Source organism: Parasteatoda tepidariorum, chromosome 11, assembly GCF_982258835.1.
Source record: "Parasteatoda tepidariorum strain Cologne lab strain chromosome 11, Ptep-v5.0, whole genome shotgun sequence".
NCBI classification, from domain to species: Eukaryota; Metazoa; Arthropoda; class Arachnida; order Araneae; family Theridiidae; genus Parasteatoda; species Parasteatoda tepidariorum.
Genome location: NC_141765.1, coordinates 81,755,922 through 81,770,640, shown reverse-complemented (window position 1 = coordinate 81,770,640; position 14,719 = coordinate 81,755,922). Strand labels below are relative to the sequence as shown.

The window sequence follows — 14,719 nt, the reverse complement described above, 5'->3', positions numbered from 1 at the left end:
CCTATATTGCCCAAAAGCAGTCAAAATGACTGGGTTGTAAGGGAATAAATAATGTGTAAAGGAATTTATTTAAAATTAGTTTTGTCATATTTTTTATATTATTTACAGTTATATAACAAGTTATTAGTAAATATTAACAATAAAAAAATTATATGTTGTACAAAATTCTAAAAAATTGTGTCATTATATACATCATTGTTTTTCTAATTGAAATTAAAAGCAGTCGAAATGACTTCCTTAGGAAATCTAGTGTTAATGGTGTTTCTACTAATGCATTAATTTGTATACTTTAAAGTTTTTAAAATAAAAAAGAAAGAAGGAAAGGAAAGAAAATTGTTATTCAGCATTGTGTTTTTTTAAATATCTTTATTTACGTTGGAATGTACCTTTGGTTGACTCCATTAAGCAATTTAAATAATTAAATAAAACTTAGTTCTTGAGCTACGGATGATTGAAAAGTCCTTTCCTTTACTTTAAAAAATTGTCCTTGTACATTGTATTTACTTTATCTACTTAATTTATGCTGTCTCTTTCCTTTTTTTTGTGTTTTAAAGTTATAACACTAGAAAGTTCAAACATTAAAAGTAACAATTGAGCAGCTGATGTACTTCGAAGATAGTTGCTCCAGAAGATAGTTGCTGAGAAAAAAAAACTTTTTTTTAAGAGGACACAATACCGAAGGAGAAGCTTTTAATGGGAAATTGTGTTTCACCTCCAGTGATAATTTTAAGTTCAGAGAAAAGTGAGCTTAGAGTTCGAGAAAGTTTAGAGAAATGTTCTCAAGAATTATGGCAGCATTGCTTCCTTACTGCGTAATCTTAAATAATCCCGAAATAATTTGCTCGCATTTTAATACTTTGAAATTTTTTTTCAGTATTTGAGACATCATCATAGTGTTTTCTAAGTTTACCTTAACTCATTTTTTCTATGCTTTAAATTTCAAAATACTCATGTTGGGGAAGGCAAATTTGACATTTCTCCCACGTCCTCTTAAGATATTGAACTGTGAAATCTCCAAGAAAGACCATCTCTATGCAGCGACCATTTTTGAGAGGCACGGAATTTTTTCCATAGATTTTGTGTTGAGGAAAAGCTTTAAGAGAAACCATTAAAACCTCTCCCTGCGACCAGGCAAACATCTGCACCAAATGCGGGAAAGGTCAAGTAAGGTAACACGAAAAAATATCAAATCAAAAATTGAAACAAATAAGTAGATTAAAATATTTTCAAAAGATTTGCGTGGAGGCTAAGAACCTCCACACAAATTTAGAGAGCTCTTTTTGACTATGCAACCTCATGTTGTAGTCAGAGTGCTCTAAAGACGATGCTATCAATGATTTACTTTCAGAGTTGAAAGTTAAATTAGAAAAAAGAGTTTTTTTTTTAAAAAAAAACAAGCATCTCAGACAAACAAACCTCTTCTCACATTTTAATGCTGACGAATTTTTATGATATAAAATTAAATGGAAACTTAAACAAAAAGCATAATTGTTTAGTTATTTAAAATAACTTTATCATTCATGATTGGTGAATTAGATTTTACCCATAATTTTATCAGCTAGGATAACTTTTATAGACGCTAAATTTTATTCATAGATTAATCTTTTCATGAAGCTAACAAGAGTAGCATATCCGTGCCAAGAAAATTACACTGACTAAATTTAAAAACTTTTGCGAGAAAATTTTGTAATAAAAATTTTGAAATAAAAATTTTGAAGTTAATACAGGTAACCTCTAAGAGCAAACCAACCTCCATCAATGACCATTTTACTGTGGAACGGAGAGTGGTCGCTCCTGAGAGGTTTTACTGTACTATTGATTTGAACAGTCTGCTTTTAATTAAGGTGCATATTAATTGATGGTTTAATGATAGTAAATCCAGGATTCTACGTCACGGGGTACGAATCATGTATTTTTTTCAATTGACGCTTTAAACGATGGGGAGTCGAAAAGCAGTAAGAATTCGGAACAATGCCACTGAAATGTAAGAAAATCATTTGCTCATTTATTGTCTGCTTTAAGAGATTTTCCTTATTTCAGCTTAGTGTCTGCAGGCTTATTTAAGTCAGAAAGTGGCCAAAATTTTGATGAGCGACAAATTTTGGTTGCATTAGTTTAGAAATAATTGAAATTTGCATTGATATTAGAAAAAAAAACATAATTTGAAATTTAAGCTCTCTAGCTAGACAGAAAATGGTCGAAGTTTTGATTGACTACTTGGCGATAAGTTGACCACATAAATTTTGCCTGTAGCAGCCAGGGAACGATTGAATCTTCCATTGTCTACTATCACAGAGTTTTGGTCAGTTAAGAATATTTTAACTAGTTGGATAGAGATGGAAATTTGGTCAAACAATATATTTTTTGAAAGATAAATTCTGCTTGTAGTAATCAGGAAATGTTTGAAACTTTTATTGTCTTCCTATTCAGCAGAGAGCTACAATTAAAATTGGAATATTCTAGGTAGCCGGAAAATAGTCAAACTCTTACTTCACGATAAATTCATTTAGGTGATAATATATCGATTAATTCTCTTTGTAAGGGTCCAATAAAGACTGAAACTTGCATCGTCATCAGACACGAAGCTCCAATAGAGATTTAAGTGCTATAGCTAATCAGAAAAAGGTTAAAATTTTGATTGCAAGATTCCATTCTTACTGACGCAAAAGTCAGTTAACACTAGATTGCCTAAGGAAGTCATTTTGACTGCTTTTAATTTCAATTTGAAAAACAATGATGTATGTACAACATATAATTTTTTATTGTTAATATTTACTAATAACTTGTTATATAACTGTAAATAATATAAAAAATATAAAAAACTAATTTTAAATAAATTTCTTTACACATTATTTATTCTTTTACAATCCAATCATTTTGACTGCTTTTGGGCAATATAGGTATATACCAATTTTCCGTCTTTCTAGTGTTAAGAAAATAAAATAAAATTATTGATGAAATGAAGATTCCGTCTTGCAGCGCTAAGGATAAGAGCTGCGAAAGTCGAAAAAAATAGAAATGGTGAAGAAAAATCATGATTGTAAATTAGTTGAGCGACACAAAAGACTTACCCTTCCATATAAATCATTGTCAGAAAATGACTGCTAGAGAGAAAACTATCTTACCTCAAAAATTAGGATTGTTCCAAATGACCAGGGTTTGAAAATAATACATTGCTTATATTTATCATAAAATATTTAGAACTATTTAAAATATATTAAAATTAGTTCAGATCTTTATAAGTTATGAATAAAGAAGGTGTTGAGTAACTACCTCCTTCCATTTTCAAATCCTTGCGAAGATAGCAGTCAAAAAGCATATGCACATAAGAGGTCGCAAACTAAAATTTAAGCGAGAGAAAAATGTGGAAGGAGAGGACATCAAATTATGATTGATTCCTTTAGAAAATGGAAAAGAGGGGTAAAATCACCTTTAACACTAGATTGCAATATAAGTATATACCAATTTTCCGTCTTTCTAGTGTTGAGTTTCATGAAGCAATCAAACTATTTTTGGTGTTTTTTAATTCCTCTTTCCTCAATTCATATCTCGTTGATGATTTGGATTTTTTTTCTTCTTAAATATTGATTTTCTTAAATATTTCCTTAATATGCAACCTCGAATCTGCATATTTTTTTAAACTTTATTTCTGTTAAGGATTCTAAAATATATTTAAAGAAATATAATTATGAAACACTTTGCAATTATAAAAATACGAATGCTATTAGAAAACACACATAGAATAGTTAAATTATCACATTATTTTCATTCAAATTATACTTAATAATTACTAAATTCTTTTTTGGAGGTACCACGTGAGTATAATATGGTTTAAATATGCAATAAGAACAATATTATACTTTAAGTAGATTTAGAATAAATATTTATCAAGAAATTATCCTTTCTGTTCAACTATAAAATATAAATCAAAAATAAGAATGGTGTTAGAAAAAAATCCGTAAAATAGTTAAATTAACATCTTACTTTCATTTAAATTATACTGAATAAATACTTTTTTGAGGCACCACGTGAATATAATATGGTTTAAATATATCAAAAGAACAGTATTATGCTTTAATTTGATTTTTAAAACAATAATTCATTGAGAAAGGATTTTTCTTATTTAACTCTAAAATATAAGCCAGAATTTACCAGTGATAGGTTTAGAACATGCTACACATCGTTTTGCAAAGAGTTCTCCAAAACAATCTGCGCAATATGGTTTATCTTCTCTGGATGTAAAACGTTGACCAGCAAGGCAAGTGTTGCAGTTTGAGCAGCAGAAGCATTCTCTGTGCCATGGTTCATTACGGTACGTTACTCCACCACTTGTAATGATCTTAAAAAATCATTCAAAAAGAGGAATTAATATGGTGCATAAATAATCCCATAATTTTATGTATTTTTTCCAAATATCATTACGTCACGTTACTCTAACACTTGTAATGATCTTAAACTATTATTCAAAATGAGGAATTAATATGGTGCATAAATAATCATATCATTTTATGTTCATATAATTTTTTTCAAAAAAAAGATACCTTTCAAGAAAAATACAGTTGAAAATCGTTAAAAGTGACATTTTGATTTCTTGTAAATAAATGTAAGTAAATTTAAAAAAAATTAATATTTCTACAATAGTATGAAAATTTCAATTTCCTATTACATAAAAAATATTTGCAATGCAAAAAAAAAAAAATATTCACTCTATATTTGAAATTATATCAAAATCTTCCATAAGATACAGCTATTCAAGTTCATTTAATAGAGAAATAGTTATAATTTGCCTGTCAGTGTAATTATTAAATTTTTGGCGAAGGTATTAAACTCATACTAAAGTAACAAGAGAGAATTTTTTTTCCCACTCTGCTCAGGTTAACTGCACTGTAAAAATTGTGGTATAGTACCTATCCGAATTTACTGTTGCAAAATTCTAAAAAAATGCGTGAATGATTACTTTATTTACCGAATTGACTGTTTATACACACTTTATTTTAAAGGATGAAGTTAAATATTAGCACCAATAATTGAGAAAGCTCTCACCAAGATCAGATGTTTTTAAACTAATCATAGTTGGTTACAGGCCAGAGACTGTTTTGTTGTCGTCTTTTAGTGTTCCATAAATTATACAAAATAGAGGTAAATTATGACTTTATTTGTGTAAGAAGTGATATTAGCGATGACAAAGGACTCCAGCTACACATAATGAAAGACTTTACTTAATTATTAACATTCTATTGTAGTATGAAATAGGCTATGATCAGTTTGCCAACTCATTACGACAAGAAAATTGAAATTTCGTGGCAAGTAATCGATCATGATCTCCTGTAGGCACTGTGTTCGACAGCTAAGCCTAGTTAGGATTTGATGTCCGTCATCGAAAATTAAAAGAGTTCATATTTTACTGTAATTATAAGTGTTAGTGTAACAAAAATGCTGGTGGCAACCAAGTAGTTTAAAACAACATTCTTGGTACTGTGACTCTTGGTGTAGTGGAACACTTCCATCACTTTTGTGTATAGAATAAAACTAGTTTGTCCTTACTGTGATTTTTCAAAAAACAAACGAAAAGGCTTTTTCTTAATAGTGGTTAAATTACTTTTTAAGTTACTTTATTAAAAAATATAATAAAAGAGTAATCCAAATATTTTTCGAACTTTGAATGTTCAATTTTGTGATTTTTTTCTAAAATCACGAAAAATCGCTTTATCACGTCACCGATACATATCTATTTTTATACACTTTTTTCACAATTTTTTTTTGTATTTTCAGAATACCATAAAAAGGTACTATATTTTGAAAAACTAAAATGACGGCAAAATTTTTTTTTCTTTAAGAAATTAGTTTTTTCTTTGCTATTTTAATTTATATTTACTATCAATTGTACTATTATAATCATAAAATACCATTGATTGTATTATTATTTCTTATTTGTTCTACAAATTTATAAGACACTAGAAGTACAAAACAAAGCGAAACAGTAACATCAAACTCATTATAATTTTTTCTAGAAAAAAGCAACAACTTGGTGAATGGAGATATTTCAAGTATTTTAAAGAGCATTAAAGTGATTAATTTGTTATAAGTAGATAAGCGGAAAAAGGTTTATCAAAGGTTATTCGCTCAATCAAAGAATCATAAAAAAGATTCTACGACATACGTTAAAATTTTTTCATCTAAAAGGGAATGTTCTGATTTATCTAGATTTCTTAATAGTACGAAGATTTTTATAATCTGTTCTCTTTGGAAGGCAAATTTGCTTCCATAATTATGAATAAAATTTTATAAATTATTTGCAGTAGTCTTAGACCTATTATTTTAAAAAATAGCACGATATTTCATTCCTTAAAAACTTCAATCTCTCCCACTTTCAAAAATCCAATTTTTTTAATCTTTACATTGTCGTAAAAGCAAAAGTTAGAAATTTAGTTAAATGAAACTCGTTATAATACCGTTGAAATATTATTCATTTAAATGTGAAGTTTCAAGTTAATCAATTAAAGCTCTCTCCACTTAAAATCCTTCAAGTTCTTACTTCTTCAAATTGCATTGTATTTTTCTTTTCAATAAAATATTGTACAAAAATGTTTTTGTATAAATATTCTTCTACCAAACAGTTTTACATGCATAATAGTAAATGTAACAATAATGCTTTGATGTAAATATTTCAAACTAACAGAATTTCATTTTTTTTATCTCTTCAAATATTTTTTTAAAAAAAGGAAGAAAATAAAAGAAAATTTTCGACGAAAAAAAAAACAAAAAAAAAAAACAGGTTGTATTTGGTTTAAGGTAGGCATTTTTTCAAAACAGCAGGTAGGATGAATTATATTTAAATATATATAAATATATTAAGAATAAATATACTATTAAGATAAATTAAAAAATAACTGAATAAAGAAAAATAATTTTGTAGAAACTTTTAATAACTGACATTTAATAATTTAATTAAAAATTAAAAAAAAAATTTTTTTTTTCAATAATAATACTAAAATTTTTAAACAGATAATTATTGAACTGATCAAATTAAAGATTTTAAATTCATTACATTACGATTCTGCTTTACATAAAAATAAAAGTTCAGTAGGTAAATGTTGTGTTAATAAGATTGCATCGTTTGATAATTATTGAATCTAATTATGCTTTAAGAATAAGATAAACAAATTTTACAACAGTGTGAAATTTTCTTTAGTTTTTACATATTTGGTGATAAAATATGTAAAATCTAGAATTATCATTAAGGGGTTTAACTTTTAAACTGCCCGTCTGATTAAAGATTTGGAATTATACTGATTCAGATTGCTAATAACTCATATATTTTTAGTGTCTATAATCCTAATCCTTCGAAAAACAGGGATGTTTATTTATCCTCTGATGCAAGTTAAGAAAAAATCATTCCTGTTTACATCTACGAGCACACTAAATGGGGCCAAGCTCCCTGTGCGAACGTATATCAATATCGCCAAATTTTGAAACGACATTGCACAGCCTTATCTTTGCTTGATTTCTTCAATCATGTGAAATGAGGAAAACAAAACTTATTGAATAAAAACTTTTTTTCTTGTTTCCAGTAAAAATAGAGAGTTGCATCATATTTAAATATTACTTTCTCATCGTGATTAAATAAGCTGATGAAAGAATAATAAATATTGTTTCTTGCAGACGAATTTTCTTCTACAGAGAAACAAAAGTAAAAATTCCTTATCTCGAATTTGATTTGTTATCGACATGTCAGTGGTTCAATTAAATTCAATGGTTTTGTAACGTATTAAGATTGTTTAATTTTTCAAGAACGAATGCTCTCTTTCTTTATCAAGTCTGGGATTCCAGTAAGACTATGAAACTATAACCCTTTTTTAATAATTCTATTATATATATCGTAGAACTAAATTTCTGTCCGACGAGTTAAACTTTTAAAAGTTTTTATATTGTTTTGAAAGTATACTTGTATAATTTGATAGCGAAATAAAACGGAACTATATGCAACAAAAATCCTATAATCCAATGACTTTTTCTTAACTTGCAACGGAATATAGAATAAATATGTTGTTCTGGTTATGCAATTTCGCTAACTTCAAATTTCATCAGCACAAATTAATCGGTACATTTCAGGTTAAAGCATGAAACCATTTGGCTGCCTTTACATGAATATCCGATCACTAGATCAAGAGTTATTAATGTTTTCTTTTTTTGTGCACGGTAGAGATGTTATTTTTTGAAAGATACTTCAAAACACACCTAAGATAATCTATGTCATAAATTAATTTGTTGGCATTACTAGAATTTTTTAAAAGGCCTTTAAATTTTCTTTCAGTGATTAACTATATTAAAATTGAATAGATAATAAATAAGAAAGGATTATTACCTGGTTGCATTTAATACACCTAGTAGCAAATTTTTCTTCATAACAAACGGTGCAGTAGATATCATTATCACGGGGGATAAAACTTTTTGTTCCTATTGGGTTTTTACATACACAACAACAGAAACATTGATCATGCCACTGATGACCTTTATATTCCATCTTTTTTGTACCTAGAGATACAAGAAGATTAGTTTTCAACACAAAGTTTCTCTTAAGAGGATGTTTTCTTTCACCTGTATGAGTCATTTAAAATATAGAAGAAGTCAGTTCAGGTAAATTAAGAATAAACCTTGCTTCAATTGTGAAAAAATGTTTTCAAAATGCAATCAAATTACAGCAGGATAACTCAAAATTGGGTACTTCAAGAAAAAGAAGACCACCCATACCGACACATGTGAAGTATGATGTCATCGCCAGCTAATCTTTATCAGCAAAATGGCGTATTAAAGTTGAGCTAAGTTTCCCTACATAAACATAATTATTTTAATTAATGATAAGTTAATTAAGTACACAGCCGTATCGCACATTGAATTAGAGGAAATATAATTCTTTTTAGTCTACTTTTTTTACTTAAAGTTTGTTTATGTTCTACATGGCACTTAAATTATGGTCTTCACTAACATATTTGTGATCACCCCTTCAAACCATTTGTGATCACTGAGCATATTTGTGATCACCCCTTCAAACCATTAAGACTGGGTCTTAGTACAGAAAAAACCAATAATTAGATCAAAAGTTATTCAGGTTGGTATTTTTTTCCGCACTGCGCTTAATAAGAAAACGGGATCACGATAAGTTCGTTGTTTTAAGATATTTCGATCAGTATCTGGCAAGGAAAGAAAAAAACCGCTATTTTGAACGATGAAAATCCGAAAACAAAACTTTTGTACTTGGTTACCAGAAAAACTGCGCATTGAAAATTCATTTTTACAGCTGAAGTATGTCTTCTAAAGTCTCGTAAAAATACAATTTAATGGAAGCGGACAAAATTTCAACCATATATTGTTTATATCTAAAGCTTGCTGCTCAAAATATGAGTCAACAATTCAATTTATCTGTGCGATACTTCTAATTGGAAAATAATTCACATTTGCGATTGCAAGTAAATGATATTGCGCATGCACGAGTAGTTCATTGTACAGTGCTCCAAAGAAAAAAAATGAATTATCCAGAATAACTCTTGATCTAATGATCAGATCTTCACGTTTTAGGACTCATTTTTAATGGTTCAAGGGGGTAATTAATTAGTGCAGACGCTGTTTTATATCTGACTGATAATTTTTTCTGATTTTTAAATATCTGACTGATTTTTTAATATCTGCGTTTTTTGAAACTTAATTTCTCAGGTAATTAAAATTGGAAAAAGTCAGACATCTAAAATTCAATTTCTCAGAAACTATTCGACAGATAAAATTATATTCTTTAAAATGAGGCAAAAAGTTGTACGTCTAATAATTCAAATTTTTTTTGACCATTATTAAATAAAATTATAAAAAATATAAAAATATTTAATAAAGGTTATTTTTTACTTGGAATTATCTTTGGGCAAATTTTATAATTGTGTGTAAAAAATTTCAACTCGCTTAAAAAGTACTCGAGCTATAACGAAATACGCAAAAAGTAAAATTAACATTAATGGGGCCAAATTTTGGAGAGCTCTCTTGACCAAACTATTGCGACCATATTTCCCAGATTGCAGCTACAACCTATATTTTGGGGATCAGAAATTTGAATCGGTCGAAAAAAAAGTATGTTTACTCAGAGAAAGTACGTTTTTGCATATGCAACTAGAATCTATTAGAGGGTACCTTTTCATAGATGAAAGTTGATATTGTCGTTAACTATCATCTCCACATTGGTGACCCGGGAGTGTGTAATAAATAAAAATGTATGGCATTTTTTTTGCAAATACTTTTAAAGATGGGATTACTTTTCTAGCGGAAATAGTTCGCTTATTTCCTCAATAGATGGTTGCACTGGTTAGTTCTGGTGTATAACTTTATTTGCCGCCAGGTGGCACCACTTTTATAAGTTTTAAATTGCATGACAATAGTGATAGTTATCTTAAATTTTAATTGTCTTTTTAAAGGAAATTTTTGGCTGAATTATGAGTATTTGAGTTCATTTATATATTTATTTAGTATTGTTTTATCACTTTTAAAAATTATTATTTAATTCGTGACAGGTTTTATCGTTGGAGTATTTTTTTGTGATGTTCACTGGTGTTGCGCTCACTGGTCTACATTGAACAGTTTACTTGCTACATGTGACTGCGACACTATCCACCACCTCGTCCTGTTGCTATTCAGTCTCGATCACACACAACGTATTCACTCGACTACTAAAGGCAACACAGGAACGACCGTGAACTTAATACAGCTCCCCCGATCAGCACTCAAGAGTACGGTGATCTTAATACAGCTCTCCCGGCTGCTCACAAAACTGCAATGGATCAACTAGTGGTATTCATTCATCGAATTCTATCACAGCTATAATTCTGGTGGGGGAGTACTGTAGTGTGTCTACAATTACAATTACAATTCACTAGTATGTAAGACACTTGATTTTATGAGGGGGTACCTTCTCATAGATGAAGGTTGACATTGTCGTTAACTATCAGACTGCTTAATTCAACCAGTACTTTTCGCGACTTTATTGAACTTATCAGTTGAATTGTAAAAAGCACAAGTGTTTGTATTACCTGCTTTGAAGACTTCTCCACAGCCATCACATCGAGTGGCGAATGATGCATCGTAACAATTGGCACAATAAACTTTTTCAGCTTTGGAACCAAAGGGTTTATCGACTAGTGAGACACGACATTTGTTGCAAAGGAAACATTTCTCATGCCAATGTTTTTCCTTGTAAGATAAATCCTGAAATAAGAAATATTTTAATGTTTTCACGTAGCCGGCCATATTTAACAGTACTCAGGCAATATTCTGATGCAATCTGAAACCTTATAAAGAATTATAAAGTTACTGAAAGTAATACTCTCAATAATATCTCAAGATAAGTTTATGCAGCTCTGCAAAACATATTTTGTAAACGTATTTCGGCCAGCAAGTTATTTTTCACGATAATACAATGGTATTTATGGGTGATTCTTTGGAAACATGACAATTCGGAAGAAAAAAATTTCTTCAAATTTGAAGCCTTAAACACAATCTAAATTTTTTTTGTATATTAAGTTACATTTATCAATATCTTACAGACAGCAGTGTAGTTTATTGAAATTTGCTCACGAAAAAAAATTAAATAGAAATTAACCTAATTTTGAATGCCAGGAAAATGACATATTAGCTTAGAAGTTAAGAAAACAGTCATTTTAAGCTAATAGTAAGTAACTCAACTTAAGAAACTCAAAAGGACAAAGTTGAAAAGTTAATTTTAACTTTTTATGCAAATAAATTCTAAAAATAATTATTGTGAACAATTTGAACATAACGTTTCTTCTCGACTTCTCGTTTTTTTTCTCAGTTTATTTTTCTTTGATTGTTTTTAGGCCCCATGTTTTAAAATAACGTAGTAAAATTAATTTTAAAATAATTTACATAGGAATTTTTTTATTACATTATTGAAATTTAAAATATTTCAAATCATTTTATTTTACAACTTCATTACATTCTTTAATTTATACACCCATGTATAGTTTAAAGATTATGACGGAATTAAACTGTACAGTGATGTTCTTAGCTTATCCTTTACATTTTAATTACCTGTGTTTTGAGAAAAAAAATAACCTAAAGCCTGTTCTTTAGATGGACCATCAATTGTTTAAATTAATTCTTTTATCCACTGTAAAAAGAATCGAAAATGATTTTGTTGTTGATATATACAGAATAAAATTGTGTATAAAAATCAATCATTACATAAATAAATAACTTTGATTACATACAAGCATATTGCAATCTTACATAAACTGGGTATTAGGTTAATATTTGCTTTCCCTCGTAACATTATACTGTTTAAAAAATTTTCTGGCAACTGGCATTCATAAGTCAGAAAAATGACAGATATTGACAATTTGCCATTTTACAGCATTTAACTTTAATTTAATATTTCGGCCTAAGACGTTTATTTTCCGCAGAAAACAACAGGATTTCTTGAAATAACTCAGGTAAATCTATGTAGTTTGTGCTATTAATGATTTAAAGAAGACAGGAAAAGGACAACATAAAAACCTACTCGCCTTGTAAAATTTTTTGAAATAGATTTTGAACCAGAGAGTTGATTCTTTATTCCTGAAATAAGACATGTTCTTGTAGGAAGGTATTCTAATCAATCTCTTAACGTAAGATATTGATTGTTGGCCCTATCTATTTTGGTTATAAATTACTAAAAAAAGTGGTTAGGAAAATGACTGATTTTCATGTGACAAACAAATTATAGACATATTTTTGGAAAATTTTACCCTCTGCATGTATTCTAGTAATGCTTACAACGGTTGAGATAAAAAAATTAGATAGTGAAAAATTTATGGTAAGTTTTGAAGCTAATTATTATCGGAAATATTTTTTGTGACATGCCATTAAAATGACATTTTAAGATTTAATTGAATTCTTTAAATATATAAAACAGTCAATGTTAATGCAAAGTCATTTTAAAATGCTAACAGCAATGCTATTTACTAATTTTTTTTCAAAAATGTTCGTTTAGTAGTATAGTATTAGATCTTGGAGCAAAAGGTTGTCAATTGTCGTATTTCGTGAGAATCACCCTTATAACATATTTTAAGCAATCTCAAATAGAGTAAAATAGAAAATCTATTGTTAAGCATGATAAAACATTTATAAATGCTATCAAAAGTTGATATTAAAATTAGTTTTTCCAAGTCTAATTTTACAATTACAGAACTGCAGATTTTAAATCAGTAAACGTATCTCACATTATAAGGAATTTTCTTATCAGAATTTTTTCCTGGTATATCAAACGTTTTGCGATTTTCACAATTTTTGTAAGAGAAAACTTATTGCTCTGTTTCTTTTCCTATATTATCTAAACAATTAAATATAAAATTTACTAAAAACGCCTTAATAATAAAAAATGTTAATGTAAGTTAAGTTTTTTTTAAGTATGTTAATTTTATCATTGCCTTTTAACAAGCAATACACGAAATTTCTATATTTCACGGAAACAACTCGGAAGCTTTTCGGTATTTTTGGGTCTTCCATTTTTCAACCATATGGTGTATCTAATTTTCACTGTAAGATAAAAATAAACCAGGCAGACAACACGATTTGTTTTGTCTAGAAAGGTTTGGATTTCCAACTGAGAATAGATTAAGAGGAAGAACTATATTTTAACTGTTTCATTTCAAACTGTCCGTGCTTAAATTTTTCCTTATGAGAATTGTTAACTTGAATATTTTATTCAATCTTAGATACTTCCCTGCCCTGAAATTTACCCGGGAAATAAAAAAGCCTCTTTTTTTCCTGGACAGAGACTAACACGATCTAAGAACAGTTATTGCATCAAAACAAGCCAGTTTCTTACCCAAACTAAAGTAAATAGCATATCTATCTATCTAAGAAAAAGATATAAAATGTTTTTAAAGGAGACGAAAAAAATTGCTAAAAATTGTTTTTAAAAAATATTTACAAATTCGAAAATTTTTTTAAAATTCAGAAAACAAAATTGGAAAATAAAAAAAAATAAGAAAACGGTGTAATATCGTCATCACCTCACACAATTATATCTGAAAAAATAGTGCTTTCTAATATTGTACTTATGTAGCCAAAGCAAAACATATTAATACAATAGTGTGAGAAGCACCAAAAAATTGAAACGAAAATAGAACTTGTTTAACAAAAAATGCAAAATAAAAAAATTATAAATAAAAAATCTAAAATAAAAAAAAATATTTTGCTGCTTCTCACACTATTGTATTAATATGTTTTGCTTTGGCGATTTTTTGGCGAAGGAACTATTTTTTTTTTTGGATATAACCGCGTGAGCTGATGACAAAATTATATCTTTTGCTTATTTCATTTTTTCCCAATTTTCTTTTTAATTTAAAAAAAATTACATTTGTGAATATTTTTTAAAAACAATTTTTAATAATTTTTTTCTTTTCCTTAAACAAAAATCTTTACATCTTTTTCCGTGTTTTTTTTTACATATTTAACTTATTTTATAAGCTCTATGTATTTGCAGCTTATGCGCAATGAGAAAAAATCTATTATTATTTTTCTCAATTTTCTTTGTTAATCTCTGCTTTCCTTTACCCTTTTTGTCTTTATCTTATCTTTTGTCTTATATCGTGATTTAAAAAACGTATTTAACAATATAAATGCCTCTTTATATTTGTTAAACTTTTTTTAACTTTTTTGTTAAATTTTTTAAATATCAATG

The 14,719-nt window shown here is 28.1% G+C and overlaps 1 protein-coding gene across 3 annotated transcripts in view; it reads right to left on the bottom strand.

Annotated features, from left to right (window-relative positions):
* Nucleotides 1–14,719, bottom strand: part of LOC107437445 (four and a half LIM domains protein 2) — a 60,223-nt gene that overhangs the window by 4,354 nt on the left and 41,150 nt on the right. For all 3 annotated transcript variants that reach the window (XM_087154701.1, XM_087154703.1, XM_087154702.1), the window contains exons 3-5: nt 11,067–11,241; nt 8,366–8,535; nt 4,153–4,339 (exon numbers count right to left, since the gene is read on the bottom strand). In XM_087154701.1, the coding sequence (XP_087010827.1) occupies nt 4,153–4,339; nt 8,366–8,535; nt 11,067–11,241 (532 nt within the window). The remainder of the gene's footprint in view (nt 1–4,152; nt 4,340–8,365; nt 8,536–11,066; nt 11,242–14,719) is intronic.